The 17,845-nt window shown below is 38.6% G+C and overlaps 2 protein-coding genes across 3 annotated transcripts in view; both read left to right on the forward strand.

Moving 5' to 3' along the window:
• The window catches only part of LOC113028419 (zinc finger protein 385B-like), an 87,911-nt gene extending 82,086 nt beyond the window's left edge, over positions 1-5,825 (forward strand). For both annotated transcript variants that reach the window (XM_026178664.1, XM_026178665.1), the window contains 4 exons: positions 2,658-3,029; positions 3,138-3,346; positions 3,531-3,629; positions 3,908-5,825. In XM_026178664.1, coding sequence (XP_026034449.1) covers positions 2,658-3,029; positions 3,138-3,346; positions 3,531-3,629; positions 3,908-4,138 — 911 coding nt within the window. In that variant the 3' untranslated portion in view covers positions 4,139-5,825. The remainder of the gene's footprint in view (positions 1-2,657; positions 3,030-3,137; positions 3,347-3,530; positions 3,630-3,907) is intronic.
• A 1,213-nt stretch (positions 5,826-7,038) lies between these two features.
• Positions 7,039-17,228, forward strand: LOC113028420 (dnaJ homolog subfamily C member 7-like). The gene is made up of 14 exons (XM_026178666.1): positions 7,039-7,144; positions 10,115-10,203; positions 10,613-10,737; positions 10,847-10,960; positions 11,087-11,161; positions 12,212-12,330; positions 12,413-12,566; positions 13,275-13,439; positions 13,577-13,668; positions 13,763-13,836; positions 13,924-14,070; positions 14,351-14,506; positions 16,418-16,492; positions 16,579-17,228. The coding sequence occupies exons 1-14, from the start codon at positions 7,074-7,076 to the stop codon at positions 16,614-16,616; spliced, it is 1,494 nt and encodes a 497-aa protein (XP_026034451.1). The 5' UTR covers positions 7,039-7,073; the 3' UTR covers positions 16,617-17,228.
• Positions 17,229-17,845: the final 617 nt, after the last annotated feature.

Consider the following 17,845-nt stretch of genomic DNA (forward strand, 5'->3'; position numbering starts at 1 on the left):
TCTTGCCACGCTCTGAGTAATTAGATGTAATTGGGGAGACGTAAGCACTAAGGCTTGGTAGCTGCCACTCAGCTGGTTAATTACCAGCTATTACCTGTCCTACTATCATTGGATCCGTCAGACAGGTAATTACTCCCATCAAGCTAAGACATTCGGCAAGATGAGGAGCCTTAAAGCACCTCAGCAGAGATTCCATCTACAGAGAGATGTGGTAGTGTTACTGTCAGCTTTTTATTCAACAGTGATACGAGTCCCACATCCAAGTTCCTTATTCCTGTTATTTAATGAGGTGCTGTCACTTTGGACATGTCAAACAGTGTAGAAAATTATGGAAAATCGGTCAGAAGTACGGGTAATATTTGCCCACGAGTATTCTTTTCAAAATCAAACAATGGTCTGGATGTAGCCAGCAGTGGTGGCTAATGGATGTAGCAAAGAATAGCATAGCAGGGTTTCATTTCTTTCCAGCTGCTTTTTTTTTTTTTAAGATTTACTGCATAGATGGTAGAATTGAAATGTGTCTTTTAGAAAAATTTTTTTTTTTTGTTTTGTTTTGTTTTTCATATTTTTGCACTGAAAATGGGTTCTGATCTGATTAATTAACTTATTTGTGCTTCAGTAGATCTTGGAGTTCTTCAATGAGAAGGCCAGCAGAAATCATTACCAATTGATCTTTTTTTCCCCCTGTTAATTTTTCACTTATTTCTTCAATGAAATCCACAGACCACAAATCCCCAGAAAAAATATGGGGACATTAGTGCTTACCAGTACTGACCCATGTCCTTTCCATACTGTTAACTTTATAGCTATTGGCTGTATAGTTGCATTAACAGCAAAGACTAATGACTTTGCTATTTGCTTTTTTACTTCTTTCTAGTCATTAGTCACTCAACTTCTCATTCTTCCTGACTAAAAACTCACCATCTTTTTTTCTCTCCTCTGTCGGTTTTCCTTTTCATTACTGATCCTCTCTCTTCCATTTTCTTCCAGCGCCTATCAATTTCCCTCTAACCACATAATGATAAGCTTGTTACATTCGGTGGTTGCCATGGTTGTTGATTGATGGTGACAGAGGGAGCTTCGGCAGAGAGAGCGAACGAATGACAGCGAGACGCAGGGACAAAGGAAGAATGATTGAGATGGCAGGGGGGAAAAGCAGAAAAGATATGAAAATTAAAGAGAGATGAGTGTAATATAAGTATAATAGCAGGATTATATGAAAGGATGAGAACAAAGAAAAAGTTGCACAGGGAGGTCAGGGCCTGGTTCTTTTCTAAAGAAATAACTTAAGTCAAGAAAATGCATTATTCATACTTTGACTGTGAAGAAATCATGTTTCATGTAAATCAAATAATTATGTAAGTTTAAAAATTACACGAGGTGTGGCCATAAATGCATAAATAAATTTACAAAAACATCTAAAATGTATTTGAAATTTAAAAACAGTGAGTCTAAGCATGAAACCCTCATGAAAATGGGATTTTAGTGATACCTTTACAGACTGGTCTCAGTCTGTAGCTTAATCTGCTGCATTTAGTCTCTTATATTACAATAAAAATATATCTTAGCATTTGCATTCTTTGTAATTAGTGGTAATATACTCTATTTTTCATACCCCCCAGAAAAAGTCTGGACTTTCTGTTAACTGTCTGTTTAAAATCAGATTAACATTCAATTAACATTGGATCAAGTTTAATTTAACATTACAGTATGTGTTATCTTATAATTATTTTGCTACTTCTATGTAAAATTGATGGTCATAATGAGAAACCAACAGAGACGAGAGAGTAATCACCTGCCCCTGCGTGATAGCAGTGCAGCTCTTTGAAACATTTTGACTTCTGGCATCAAAAAGGGGATTGACCCCTCATTTATCCTTTCAGCATCTCAGTTTACAGCTTTATGGACTCTATAGGAAAGTATTAGTGCCAAACAACAAAAGATGTGCTGCAGAGAAGAACTTACATTTTCCTCTATAAAATACATTATGCTTGCGGTCTAAACCAGTATTATTTTCATTTGCATGCAACCTTGAGGCCTTTGGGAACAATTATGTGATGCTTTCACTGATAGGAACTTGAATATAAGAATCAGCGCCAGTATTTCTGGTTTTCATGTTTCTGAATTTTGGGGTGTACAAAATCCACTGTAGTCCTACAGCAGTTTGCTGGATAATTGCAGAACTCACATTTGTATTCTCATAACAAGGTCAGCAGTTGTTGCCTGGCAGTTTGGCCCAAATATTAATTTAAATAGTGTGACATAAGTCAGGGAATTGTATTTAGTCAAAATGCTACTGTACTTCCATTTGTATCATTAATGCATAATGAAGGGGTGAATCTACATAATAATATTCACCCCTTTGCCGTTCTTAACTTCCCCTTCAGTCACCTTGTCGTGGTACCTTGACTGCTCTCAACGGATTGTTTTTGCCACATTAGGCAGCTGTAGCCTCGTAATTAATGACTCTCCACTGGAAAACAAATTAGATTCTAGTATTTCCTTAAAAAGGCTAGTTTGGTCAGTATACCCATGATGAAAGGCTTTCTTCTTATGTTTATGTTCATTTTGTATAACCTGTGCAGCACTTTGGTGAATTAAAGTTGTTTAAAATGTGCTATAAAAATAAGCCTTGGCACGACTTGATGTGTTAACAGGCCCAGTCACGTCATCCACTTCTGCACAGCAGCAAATGGAAATCAGCAAAGGGAGCTCACTGGCTGCCACTCCCTCTTCACAAACTTCATCCACGGACTGTTCGTTGCTAGCCTCTCCTCACCTATCCCCCCATGTTTCCCCGGGCTCTCAGTCTTCTGACCTTCCCTCAAACGTTCCACATGTGGAAGGGTGCAGCTCAGCCACCAGTTCAGCACCACAGTCTGAGCCTCAGGGAAGCTCCACAGGAGGTGAGGAGGAAACAGTGAAGGTGGAAGAGGTTAAAGAGTCCAAGAGCAACAAAAAACATCTCCACTGCCCTACATGCAAAGTGACGGTCAATTCTAGCTCCCAGCTGGAGGCTCATTGTAGCGGTAGGTAGTTCATCTCTTTGTTTTTTGCCCTTTCAATGTTTTTATTCTTTATTAATAATATTATTTAACATTCTGTTCTTCCGGTCTGATTGGTACTGATTGAATCAGGCTCTAAGCACAAGCAGATGCTGGACGGTCAGAATACCAGCCAGCCACAACGTAGGGTCAAGATGACATCATCATCCAGACCCGCCTGTCGAATTAAGCAGCGAATGGGCAGCAAAGCCAGACCAGCAAGACCAGTTGGTGTAAACAATCAGCCTTTTCACTGTGAACTGTGCCAAGTGTCTGTCAACTCAGAGTCACAGCTGAAACAGGTACGAATGCTTATCCTACTATTTTACTTTGCTAATTTTACTGCTGCATAAACCACCTGTCAATGTCCAAATGCTAAAAATGCAGGATGACTACTCTTTATACTCTACAAGGTAACTCTTTGGGAGTTTGTGTGAGCTGTCTTGACAAAATGACTTTATTCCTTCCTTTCTGTCCTTTTTTTAGCACATGAACAGCAGGAGACACAAAGAGCGTTTGGCTGGGAAGCCTGTCAAGGCGAAGTTCACCCCCTATAATAAACTACAGCCCAGTGCTGTCTTAGCGGTGAGAATTTCTCTCTCACACAGACACATACAGACACACACACACATTTGTCCACTTTTATTTTTGTCTAAATCACAGATGGCCATCCAAGATCACTTACAGCACAAACAAAACATACACAAACTTGTCAGATGCAAATTAAGTGCTGTCTCTTGCACCTGTCAGCATTTTTTGCAACAATGCTGACATGTGCATTTAACTCTGAGCATCACTGTGTGTAAGTACAGCTTTACAGATGCTTGTTCAGGCTGAACACTTTTTCTTGTCTTTGATTTCAGACTAAACTGGCCCTACAGAAGCAGCTATCCAAGGCCCTGCCACCGGGCTTCCTGACCAGCCCCCTTAATCCAGCTGCCCTGTGCGCCATGGCGTCTGGACCGTTGGCACTACGGCTGCCACCGGGCCCTACAGCCATAATCCAGGGTCCCCTGATCAGCCCCACGCTCTTCAGGCCTGCCCCAGGACCGCTGAGGGCCACACATGCTCCTATTATCTTCTCTCCTTACTAGCAGGGAGCATGATGCTGAAGGACCAACAGCACTTCTGACCTAACCTAGCCAAAACTGGGAGAAAAGATTAAACTGGTCTTCTGAGAACAAATCACAGCCCCCTCTGAGTGACAAGGACACTACACAGAGAGAGTGGGGACAACATATTATGTCAAGTTTGCCAAGTCATAAGAGCAAAAGGCACAATCCCCTGGTGTGGATTGAGATTTTGGCGCTGACTGACCAGCGTCTCATACTTAAAAATGGAAGGACCATTGCTCAGCTGTCTCCTGTCAGCAAACTGTTGAGTGCATGTTCCCCGGGGTCTGGACCCCTCTGGAAGCCATAAGAATAAGCATCCTCTAGTTTTATTTATAAAATGATAAGAAACTAATACACTAGGGTGTTTAAGTGTTACACAGTGTTTGTTGCCAAAAGAATTCTTTAATTTTGGGAAGTTGTACTCTGGGAGAAGAAGAAAAACACTTTATCTTTGCTTAAGTTTTCATAACTAAATCTGAAACTCCCAGGAAAACTGTTGATTTCCATATGCCAACATATGACAAAAAAAGTGCAGATCTGTAACTTGTCAGGCTGAGACGACGACAATGACGACAACGAACCCTGACAAATGTTACAATTTTACAGCCATCAACAAATACAAAATGCCTTTTTTTTTATAATTTATTTGATACTGAAGGTTGTAAGAGTGCTGTGCTTGAAAGCATTTTACATGGAAAGTGTGCACTACTACCGTCCATGTCTTACCATTATACATCAGAGCAAAGGATCAAGGGAATGTTTCTTTAATTGAAACTCTGTTCTGGCCATACTAGAAGAATAAATCTTCATAACACTGACAAATACCAATAGTTTAAAAGTTCTAAACCAGTTAACCACCATCCTTTGAATATACACATAAGTGTTACAAGTGTTTGACACGTCGGTCTTTACTGTGCGACCCTCAATCATAGATTGGCTCCCTAAATTGGAACTCGGTAATCCAAAACTCTGATGACAGGAGCCACTATGATGCATGTTTTTTAGGAGAATTTTAGATGGCTTCATAGACATTAACACTTAAAGTCCCCAGAATTACGGTAGCGGGTATAAGCACTATTTAAACATAAATGGTTTAAAACACACTATAATGTAGTTGTATTTAGATATAAGAGTGTTTTGTTTTAACAATAGTGCAGTGTATTTGTAATAATCAAAAATCAAAATTAGAAATCTTGATAAATACAATCCATTGAACAACACACTCCTTATATCTAGCAACTTATCTAATGTTTTTTTTATGCTGCCTTAGAAAAGCTAAAGAAGGGGACTTCAAGTATTTCCAGTGAATTAACAAACTGTAGCAGCTTGATGCTGTTTGTGCAATATGAACAGATGGATGGATGTGTGTTATTCATCATATCAAAAGGCTTTATCCACAAGTTTTTAAAGTGTCTTTAACATTATATTATAATTATTATTTATAGAGTGTATTTAAAAGAAAAACAGTGTCCTCTCATTATAGAAATCTCTATCCTACATGGCTGTGCTGAATCACCCTAAGCAATATGTATTTTTAAGTGTCACCCAATACAATTAATGACTAGTGTAACTGTGCATCAATTGCAATAATGTAAATTATTATGTGGTAAAAAAAAATGTTGATACTGTATTCTATATGAACTTATAAATAGCCCTGGTTTTTAAACCGTTGTTCTTGTGTTTTCTTTACAGGCAAACAAGTGTCTTTTTCTTCTTTTTATAATTTCATAGTGGATACATGTCATAAAATAACACAGTCGATTGATACAAAACGGGGTTCAGAATTATTGTATTTATAATCAAATAAAATGAATGCGTCATATGACATGAGTCTACGGGTTGTAGAAGAAATTACACATGTGGTGAATTATTGACCACTGAGGATTTGAAATATTTTTACCAGATTAAGTCGCAGCTGATCTGTTCCTTGTGCCTGTATTTTAATAGCTTAGTGCCCTCTAGTGGTGGGCAAAAAAGTATAAAATAGTGTAACCTAAGAGTACACAGATGTTGGTACCTTTTTTTGACATAGAGATTGGTTTAAAAAAGATTACAAAGAACTGTGGCTATCGGGATTTTTATAATGATGGCATATAATATTTAGAAACGACATCTAATTACTGGTGCAATAAAGTATTTACAGTCATTCTTGTTACCTAGACCTTATAGTCTGGAATAAATGCTATTGTTTGCATATTGAGCACTTTCATAAGCAGATTTATAAGATAGGAAAATCCATATCCACACGTACAGTTGTGGGTTATTTTATCTGGAAAAGTCTGCATGCTCCCGGGTGAACACAAAGAAATAAATTAATAAGTAAAATACAAGTGAAGGTATATAGATGATTTGAAGGTTTAAAGCTAACAGCATCATATTACTGGTTAATTTATTTTTATTTTTATTTTCTTTTTTTTACTTTTGGTAACATAAAAAGACTATTTTACTTTTAGTATTGCCAGAAAATAACCTACATTTAGACACATTGATATGTATGAATGTTTTTTCGGCACTTCCTAGGAATATTAACGAGCCCACTCCTGGAAAGTGTGTAGGGATGTGTATATATTGTAAATACAAATAAGAGAATTAACACTGATAACAGCAGGGAAGCAAATAATGAAGTTATGAAACCTAGAATAGGACGTGCCTATATACATCCTTCAAAATAAAAGTCCAAACCACCAATCGCACCGAATTCTCATAAATCTATAACATTTTGTTCATGAAATAAATGGACATCATTACTACTACTACTGCTACAGACACGTATCCCGCTATAAGAACTAATAAAACCTCGTGTTGTACATTTTACTGTTTTCTTTTCTTTTTATGGTGACCTATTTTTTTTTAATTGACACAAATAGCCATTTCCGGAAATTACGTCAATTCACAGCAGTATTTTCCAGAAAAAATGGCAGCTGTTGACATCGACGTGCCGGTAGAAACAGAGCCACAAATCTGCAACCAGGAGGACCTTGAACGGTAAAAGTATACCTACTCGTCGGGTTTCACTGTGATGCGTATGTGGAGTGAAAATAACCCGAGTGATATTAGCCGGTTAGCTGACAGAGCTCGGAAACATCAGTTCGGTCACCCCGGAGCCAAGCTAACCGTGCTAGCTTAACGCGATAGCGTTCTTAAATCTTGCTTTTTAGAAATTTCGGGTATTTGCTTTGTTATTGTTTGGGGAATTTACATTAAAAATAAAATTGTGAACTCAAATTAGACAGCCGGGCAGCTCGCCAGATTGTTCGTTAAGAGAACAAAACAAAACCAGGTGAACTGGCGTGCTTTGCCATGGTCAATGTGAGGTATCCGATAATTCACGTGCGCCTAACCCCTTTGGGCGTCATTGAGCTGTATGTCAATATGTGTTTAAGTCTCATCCTTAAAGCATCTTATTTATTGCACACTAGCAGTTCCAGCTTTCATATTCGAGAAACTTCCATAAGAGACTGTCAGGTATGATCAGCAAAAGCCTTCATAACCTTAATTTGAAGTGATTACTTGTTTTCAATACTTTCCCGAGAGGTTTCATGCCATTTTACTGTATTCAAACAGTAACGAGACTATGCCGAAGGTTCTGCACCTAAAGGGAATCGAGCATGAGCGCCTCGCACCCTCAGCTCACCCGGGTGAATCGCATCGGAAACGAGTCATCAACGTGCGCTTTGCACGCAAACATGTTTTTTTTTTTGGTCTCCTTTCGTGCAAGCGGCCTTTGTTGCATTTCCGCTTAAATACACCGTAACGCACCTGCGTGGGATAATAAAAGTACTGTTAGGTGTTATACCTTGTCTGGCTTACGTAACGATGGACTTGAAAGATTAAAATGTAGGATTGAGTGAGACCTGGATTAATCGTACCGTAAATGTAAAATGTGACTTCAGTGTGCGGGAGGAAATTATTTTCAGGATTGTAATAGAAATATTTTTGACCTGTTTTTAAGTTGGGTTTCTTTAACTAAAACTTGTAACGCATTATTGTTATCAAATGGTCGCAAGAGGAAGCTCCGTGGACTTTATATCGAACACAGTAAAGCCACCTGATTCCTTTAATGATTTGCGGGCATATTAATGAGCAAAGTCACTCCGCAAAGCCTAATTTTGCTTTAGTAGAATTATCCTAATATTAAAGTTTGATAGGAAGAAAACCGATTGGGCAAGTAATCCTTGGAAAATCATTTATAACTCTTGTGGCTAAAAAAGTTAAACAAAAAAATAGCTAACTGTTGCCCATCGTGTCTTTTTCAGAAATCTAAAATTAATTATTTGGAATTTCAAAATCGGGGATCAAAGTAACCAAAATATTTGGAGCAGTGAAAAAGAGTGCTGGAAGGGTGGAGCAGTGACAACAAAATGGTAGTGAGACAGTGATGATGTGTGGTTTGGAGGCGGTGGCACAAACAAAAAGAAAGGAGGCAAACTTAAAGCTGGCAAGATTTTCACTGAGAATGATCAGAATGTACAGGAATGAGTACACAGGGACAGTTTAGGTTGAGCGATTTGAAGTTAGACACCAGGTTTATTCACGTAATTTAAAATTTTGAGTTGATTCCATTTTCACTGTTAAACTGCAAAAATCCATAGCTCAATTGAAATGGATCAAATTATTCCATTGTTGTTGTATGCCTCCAAGCTTCTTTTTTTTTTTCTCACAATTGCAAAACTGTGACGTCAAACTCGGAAAGAATTCAAGCTTTTTCTACATTGTGTAGACTCAGAGATAATACAACTTTTATGTTTTCCCTATATACAGACCATTGTCCAAAAATAAATCAGGAAATCCATTTAAAAAGTAGGTTCTATAAACATCTATATGGTCTTATTAGTATCCATCGCTATGTTGGACTGTTGTTCACAGTTAAGGCATGCAGGTTTTCACAGGAAGATAGAAACGCCACAGGTAGAACTTAAACATAACTCTGGTTTGGTGGGATCCTGGCTTTAACACATCACATACTTCTAAAGAATTTTTTATATTTCATGAAGACATTTAATGGCTTTGCATTATTTCTTTTTTAAAATATAATGCTATCCTTTTTCTAAATGAAGAATAGAATACAGATAATTGATTTTATTTTGAATTTACACCAAATAAGAATTCTCATTTGTGTTTGTTCACTTTAAGTGAAACAACAAACTGCAGACACTATCACTTAAAAAAAAAAAAAGACTAAACCCTAACCCCTAACTTAAAAATAATATAGTAACTATAGCAGGCCGTTTGAAAGTAATTATTAGTTTCTGATTCCTCATGAAACCTAGTTCATTCAGGTATGTGTGATTTGTGGTTGATCCACTTGTGAGTCACCTGGACTTGTTTCATCTCAGTTAAAGTGGTTTAATATTGTTTGCTTGAGTTTGTTGCATGTTGGGGTTTTTGTGTCTGCATTCTTAGGTGTGGCTAACAAGTGTCGCAACAGCACCCACATTTACTGTATCGGAAAAGTACTTTTATTGTACCTGGGTACATTTTGGGCTACATAAAAACTGCTACATTAAGTCATACATGAGAATCAGTATTGAGTTCTCCTTTAACACTTGGCACTTATGAAAAGACTGCAGCCGGTGAATTTCATGGCTATGTTTAGTACTTGAGCTATCAGTAGTCAGGACTGTATGTACCCAGATCTGCTGTCCTAGTTCTAGGTGAAGGACAGTCGAGTCCTTGTGGACACTTTGCAGGCTGGAAATTCCCTGAAAAGTGAAAACTGGTACTAGAAGAAGTATCACTGTTTTATAGTCAAGGTCATTCATTCAGTTACAGTCAGGAATTTCAGCCATCAGTGGAAACTACAATAAAAAGGTTTATAGGGGGGTTCGGGGGGACAGTAGTTTGTTTAAACGCTTCCTGTATATCTCCACCTTCAAGGGGGAAATTAAGTGGTTTATTAGTTTTCTGGTTTATTGAGTAGTTTTAATTAATTATGTCTTTTTCTCCACTCTCCAGTCTGGCTGAAAGTTTCAAAGAGCAAGGCAATGCATACTACAGCAAGAAGGATTACTCTCAGGCTTTCAACTATTACACCAAGGCCATTGGTGAGTATACTCGGTGGCTTGATTTTAAGTTGTCACATTGTTGACTCTAAACACCCAACGACGCCCACTCGACATTTCTTCATACTTTGCTGTTGAGAAATGCTGCCAGTGAACAGTCCCAATAAAGGCCTGCGGTACAGTCATGCACTGATTGTTGGCACATGATTTTAGTTTGGCAGTGGCTGATTCAGCTGCACACCATCCTGTAATCATATAAGTTGGGACAAAAGAAAAACAAAAAATGGGGAAGTCAGAGTTTACCTTCTTATTTTTATTTTCTGATGATGCTGAAACACTCCAGTTGTCAGTGATGGCAAGCCCAGATGTTGGTCTCTGATATGCACCTGTATCATTTTGTTTTTGTCACATAAATGATTCTTTTTTTTCTTTTCTTTTTTTAAATCTGAAGATGCATGCCCCAAAAATGCCAGTTATTATGGGAACAGGGCAGCCACCCTCATGATGCTCTGCCGCTTTCGGGAGGCTCTAGAAGATTCCCAGCAGGCTGTGCGTCTGGATGACTGTTTCATGAAGGTGAGTTTGAACTGCTTGTGACATATCGAACATCACTTGTATTGTCCGCTTCGCACATCATGCAGTGCACGGTAATGATGTTCTGAGAAATGTCCGTTCCATCTCATAGGGGCATCTACGTGAGGGCAAGTGCCACCTGTCTTTGGGAAATGCCATGGCAGCCAATCGCTGCTTTCAGAAGGTTTTGGAACTGGAGCCGAGCAATAGAGAGGCCCAGCAGGAGGTGGGAAGCTTTAATCATTTTATTTAATTACTATATAAAAACAAGCATTGAGTAGGATCACATGCTGAGCTAAATATTTGAGTGAATCCATTGGTTAGTAATTATTGTTGTTTTTATTAATTTTAGAAAAATAATGCAGCAACACTGTTGGAATATCAGCGGATGGCAGATTTTGGCTTTGAAAAGCGGGATTTCAGAAAGGTAATTTATGCACTTTCTCTTGTTTTTTAGCATTCTTGTAAATTATAAATTGAGTTTTGTTTGCCACTGTATGAGTGTGTGGTTGTCACCAAAACATAAATATGCTGGAAAAGGATTTTGTCATATGTCTGTGTGATTAGATAAAATTTTAGCGTTTACATGTTGGACTTTGCTATTACTCATATTTATATGAAAAGTACAATTTTGACATTAAATGATTATGAAAACAAGAAAATGGGCTCTCATCACAAAGCCTGTGCGTGCGTGCGAGTTTGTGTAAATCCTTTCCTTTTCAGCTCTCCCTAAACACTCAAACTCACTCGCTGTTGAGTACAATATGATTCTAACAGAAAGCCTTCAGGCAACAAAATCTTTGTAGAAGAAACAACTGTCACAGTTTCTGAGGTGAACCTGTGGAAGTATTAACAGTTGCCTCTGTCTCTAGATTACTCAGTGTCACATGCAGACTGATATCGGTGGAATGCGACAATTGGCTGGCGACTCCGGCTAGCTACCTTGCTGGTCGCTGAGGCACGCAAGTCTGCTGCCGCCGGGCCCCTCTCTACGTTCCCATCTCCACTGCAGAAATCCCGCGGTGGTGGCAAGCCAGCAGGGACCGGCAGTTGCACTTGCGAGATGTGCTATAGTGCCAAATCTCAGAGTCAGAGCCTAACTCCGACCGGATGAACCTGCGTCCTCCACCACCTCCACATCGCTTTGTTTTTATTCATTTATTAGATTTTTTTCATATAAATTTTAAAGTTAAAGAAAATCCCTCAGTCTTAAAGTTAAATAACTTGTTTCTTCAGGTAATTAAATCAAATATTGAGCAAAAGAAATTGCTGTTTTTTTTTTGTTTTCTTTTTTATTTGCCATAATGTTAGCTTATTACAAAGACAACAGCCACTGCGCGCTGTGATGGATGGTGACCTATCCAGTGGATGCATGGATTGTTAGTTTTCACAAAGCTCCAAATATTTCAGTTTTTCCAGTTTCTGAATGTAATATGGGGGTATAACTGTGTAGTATTTGGTTGTGGCCCTGATTCAGGTGGTGTACTGCATGGACCGGGCCTTAGCTTTGGCTTCTGCCTGCCACCGCTTCAAAATCCTCAAAGCAGAATGTCTCGCTCTGCTTGGACGCTATCCAGAAGCTCAGTCTGTAGCAAGGTAAGAGCAGCTGTGATGGACAGTCATTATTTTTTATTCCACTTCTTTGTGCCATTCTTTAAAGCCAGCCTTTTCTTTACAGTGACATCCTGCGAATGGATTCTACAAATGCAGACGCGCTGTACGTTCGAGGCCTGTGTCTTTATTATGAGGACTGCATCGATAAAGCGGTGCAGTTCTTTGTCCAGGCTCTGAAAATGGCACCTGACCATGAAAAAGCCCGACTGGCCTGCAGGGTAAGATTGTTGATAATGCCACCTACAACTCAATGTTTGCAAGTTCTTTTTGTATTGAAGTTCCACAGTTGCAAACTAAGAATGCAAGACAAAGTTAGAGAGGCAAGCTGAGATGGTCTGGACTTGTGCAGAGGAGGTATACCAGATAAAGGATGTTGCCAGGCAGGAGGAAAAAGGGAAGACCTCAGTGGAAGCTTGTGATTGTAGTGAAGGGGGACAACCAGATGGTTGATGTGACAGAGTAGGATGCTAGTCATAGGGTGAGATGGAGGCAGATGATCAAAAGAAGATGATTGATTAAATTCAAGGAGCTTTGCTTTAAGGTAAAACACCATATGACCTTTTTCAAGGTCCTTCTAAATGGGTCCCCATATTTCTTTCTATGTGTGTACAAGCACAAATGTTGTTGACACTATAGACACTTCAGGTGATTATTTTGCAGTCATTTGTGACAAGATAAGCAACCTTGGCCGTGTGTTTACACGGCAGAAGAACAAGGGTACAGAGTAAAGTAGTCGGTGCTAAATTTAAAATATAATCCAAAAATCAGCTTTCAAAGGATGAAAAATGATCTGAGATGTTTTTAGACTTCAAGTTTGCACACAATATGTTTTGAAAAAAACATTGAAAATACAAATAGATTAAAGGATTTTTAAGAATGTTAAAACAAAAGGCCTGAAAAGTATCGGTGCCTTCTTTGCTCACCAGAATGCCAAAGCATTAAAAGCTAAGAAGGAGGAAGGAAACCAGGCGTTTAAGAACAACAACTATGAAGCTGCCTATCAGCTTTACACCGAGGCACTCGCAATAGACCCCAACAACATTAAGACCAACGCTAAACTCTACTGCAACAGAGCCACAGCAGGAGCAAAGGTAAAAGCTTGTTTCATTATACCACAGTTTCCTCTCGTTGTTAGCTATAATTTGCTTAATATTAGTAATCGTAGTATTCTGGGTCTTCTGGTTCTTTGTATCCTGTCAGCTCACTGTCATTATCTCTTCATCAACAGCTGAAGAAAGTTGATCAAGCCATTGAAGACTGTACCAGTGCAATCAAACTAGATGACACTTACATCAAGGCATACTTAAGAAGAGCTCAGTGGTATGTTACAGGCATTCTGAGTCAGTTTTCCATGCTTTGTGTGTTTCGTTGTTCAGCATTGTAAAGTTTGTGTCTGACCTTGTGTTACCTGTAGCTACATGGACACAGAGCAATATGAAGAGGCCGTACGGGACTATGAAAAAGTTTATCAGACAGAGAAAACCTCAGGTGAGCTGCTCTCCTTGTTTTCCTAAGCTCTGATTGAATTTAATGTTCAGTTTTTCTCACATGGCTTGCATTTCTCTTTCCCTCCAGATCACAAGCAAATGCTGAAGAAGGCACAGATGGAGCTGAAGAAGAGCAAAAGGAAAGATTACTACAAGGTGCTCGGGGTCGGGAAGAATGCTACTGAGGACGAGATCAAGAAAGCGTATCGCAAACGAGCCCTCATGCATCACCCAGGTAGCTGTCCTAGTCTTTCCACACAGTTCACACTAGTACAGCTCACAGTAATCAGGGCTCTGCCTAGAGTATTGGTCAGATTTAAGTGCAGTGTGCACACAGTAGGTCAAGGCCTACCAATGACAAGACAACGCATCACTTTTTCTCTGTGCTTTACACATTACAATAACCAGTGAATTAGGTTAGGATCATGAGCCAGCTGAGCTACAACATCACTTAACAGTTGAGTCTCACTTATCTCGAGGATTTATTGTAGACAACCGTTGAAATTGTCTTGCAGACCGTCACAGTTCAGCAACACCAGAGGTGCAAAAGGAGGAGGAAAAGAAATTCAAAGAAGTGGGTGAGGCCTTCACTGTCCTCTCCGACCCGAAGAAGAAGGTCCGCTATGACAACGGGCACGACCTGGAGGATGACGGCTGTTTTGATGGCGGAGGTACATTTATATTCCCTTTGTGCTCTATCGGCTTTTGAAACGGGTGCATCTAAAGAGAAGAGTAACCCAGAAGATATTTTGACCTGTCATAGTGGGAAATAGCAGTGGCTTTGTCATTTATTATAGGGCATTTGTTTGTACTTGGGTAATTAATAAGACCAATAGATCTTTTAGACCTAGTAGGAAACCCAGGAGATCATGATTGTCTGAACGATGGTCGTGTTTACATTTGAAAAAGGGCAAAAACCTTTTTAAGGGTTTTGGGTTTTCTGTAGACTTCATATATGATTATTGCCCAGTTTTACATGAGAAAGTTCCAAGATTTTTTGGGATCTCATTTAAATTAAACACTGAGACATGTCAACACAGAAAAAAAGTACAAAGTACAATTTAATTTCCATAATTTAGTTTCTAGAAACTCATTCCATGTTTCCATGCAGCAAGTCCCCGTGTCCCTGACTTGCTGTCAAACTGTCAAGACCTAATGGGACGCTTTAACAGAACACGGGCAAATTTTCATACATTATTAACCATTTTCTGCAATGTCAGTTAAAATGTCTGCTTGTGTAAGAAGGCCTTTTATAATGTGGCATCCCATGACAGTCCCTACAAAATCAAGTGTCAGTCGCCTTTAGGTGATGGGACTGAGTGATATGGCTAAAAAAAACAAAAACTTTGTATCTCAAAACTAATATCTGTGTGCCTAAGAGAAACTATAATATATACTACAAAATAAAATCGTTAAGTTTATTGTTAAAGTTTTACTACTAATTTTTATCATAAAAACCTTGTTTCTCAACTAAAATGAACAAAATATTTAAATAATTAAAAGAAATGGTGTAAAATATGTGAGAAGATGTGCGGAGACGGTGGAGTGCTGGCGAAGTCCCTTGGCTTTGTTGGCCGTTGTTATTGGAAGTGAATGACATACTCTCCATCGCCAGTTTATAAGAAGCTGCAGCTATCAGCAGTGATTGAGTCGCTGAAATCAGCCGCAAAGCAGCAGTAAAGTAGTAAAGCTGATTGGTCCAACTCACGCAAAAATTTTCAACCTTTTCTCCTCCAGAAAAGGAAATAAGATGCATTTATAGCCAAAATGCAGACAATTACAACATGTACGTGCTAATCCACATAGAAACTATGAATCAGCTTTTACAAACACGGTTATTATATATATCTTCCACCTCAAATAGGTTCCACTGTTTCTAAGTCTCATCTTAGAGCATCACTGTATGTGATTAGAAAGCTGTGATCCAGAAAGCTGGCTGTAAAGTTTCAGAAGATATTAATTGTTTTGAATATTTCTCACAGAATACAACAAAGAGCAACATACCTTGTGAAAAAAGCAGAAGTCCAATTCATACTGTGACGTACACGATTTATCAGCAGGCTGAAATTACTGGCTGATACTGGCTAATTGCTGATCAGCTGGTATCACATATATAACAGCTGAGATGGAAGAAACCCTTTGACAAGGTTAGGAGTGTTGATGTTGCAGTTTGTCCACCAGAGGGCGCTTTGCAACTTCAAAAGAGCAACAACCAGCTGATCAAAGTAGAACTAAACAAGTAAATGTTTGGGAATTTTTTTGCATTGTGTGTCTGAAAAGGAAAAATATTGGCTGATATCTGATTTTTAAATCGACAAATATCTGTACTGTTCTAATACTGGTTTGCCAGTATGAGGCTGTACATTTAAGTCCAGTTATCTGTTACAGATTGGACCTGTACTAAAAAAATAAATAAAAATTTAAAAAAACCCAAAAAAAACACTTGTAGTTCCTGTTTCTCTTTAAATTATATGTGCAATATATCACATAAATTGTTTTCCTTCCTGTATTTCCATTCTTTTCCCATCTTTGGCTTCCTTTTATCCTCCATGTTAACCTTGCTCTACTTCCTGTTTCTACAGATTTTGATGCAAACAACATCTTCAGGGCTTTCTTTGGTGGCCACAGTGGAGGATTCACTTTCGATTCCAGCCCAGGTACGTTTTCTCTTCACTCCATGGTTTTTATATATACATAGGTTTATTGAACACTAACTGAATATTTGTTTTGTGATTTATTACAGACTCTGGACCTGGAAATTTCTTTTTCCAGTTTGGCTAAAGCAGTGGAGCCATACACTGGACAAAGTCAAGTCGGACCCACAGTCACCTCATGATGCTCATACTTATGAGTGTCCTGTTAAAATCTCACTTAAAAAAAATCTTCTTTTGAAATACCGCATACATTCCTAAATTAACTCCCTTGCATTGATGCTCAGCCTTTGAGAAGGATTCAAACATTGATGAAGTCTTTAAAAAGTCTTTTAGATGCAGTTTGCATCAGCTGGGCAGAGCTTGTCTCTATTGCCAAAATTGACATTTATGTTCTATGAAATTTCATGTTGTTAAACTGCCTCAGTCTCTATGAAGGGGATGAACAGTGAGGACATACTGGCCATCATGTCTTGATTATTTTGAGAAGCGTAACGATGCATACGTGTTTAAAGTTCTCCTTGGACTGCACGTCTCTAGTGGAAGAGCTGATGTTCTGTGGAAGTTCAGTGACAAATCTGACCTCAGGACAGCCTGTTAATGACAACGCTGTTCTCTTATGAGTGTGCGTCCAGATTTTACCGGCTCTCTTGCCAAATACAGAATCCAGTTGCAGGGTTTTTATTTCCTCTCCATTCTTCATTGTATATTTGACTCGAATGTAAAACATTATGTGTCCACACATTGTCCTTCAGTCTTCCCTGAGTCTATTTATATTTATTGTACTGTATATCCTAAAGTGTATGCAGCAAAATCCCAGTGATGTTCGTCTTCCTTTGTTTGTAAATGTTTTTGACCCCATCCTTTTCACTCATTTTTCACCTGTCTGAAACGGACCCACATAGGAATACATCCACACTTTGTTTTTGTTTTGTTCTTTTCAAAGCAACTTCACAAACGTCATCCACATGTTGCACTGCCCCATTCAAATTCAAGTGGTGCCTTACTAGAATCAGTGAAGCGTCCTAAATAAATCCACATACTAGTTCAAAAAAAAAGGCAGATGTTACACTTGTATAGCAATTTTTTGGTTTTATGATAATCTGGAGGAAAATCTTTTCATCTTGGACCCGTGTCATCAGTCACACTTTGCTGTCATTCATCCATTCATCAGTACAACCCTTCCCCTACTTGTTCCACCTGTTTAAAGGGGCACTGATAGCTTCCACTGTTAACTGTTCTGTCACTGATGTGTACATTACGTTTAAAAACTTGCTACGGTATTAACAAGACCTTTTTTTTTTTTCTTCCTTTTTTTTGGACTTTTCTTTTTTAACTGGTAAAATAAAGGCTTGTCTT

This window comes from Astatotilapia calliptera, chromosome 8 (genome assembly GCF_900246225.1).
Source record: "Astatotilapia calliptera chromosome 8, fAstCal1.2, whole genome shotgun sequence".
In the NCBI taxonomy this organism is placed as follows: domain Eukaryota; kingdom Metazoa; phylum Chordata; class Actinopteri; order Cichliformes; family Cichlidae; genus Astatotilapia; species Astatotilapia calliptera.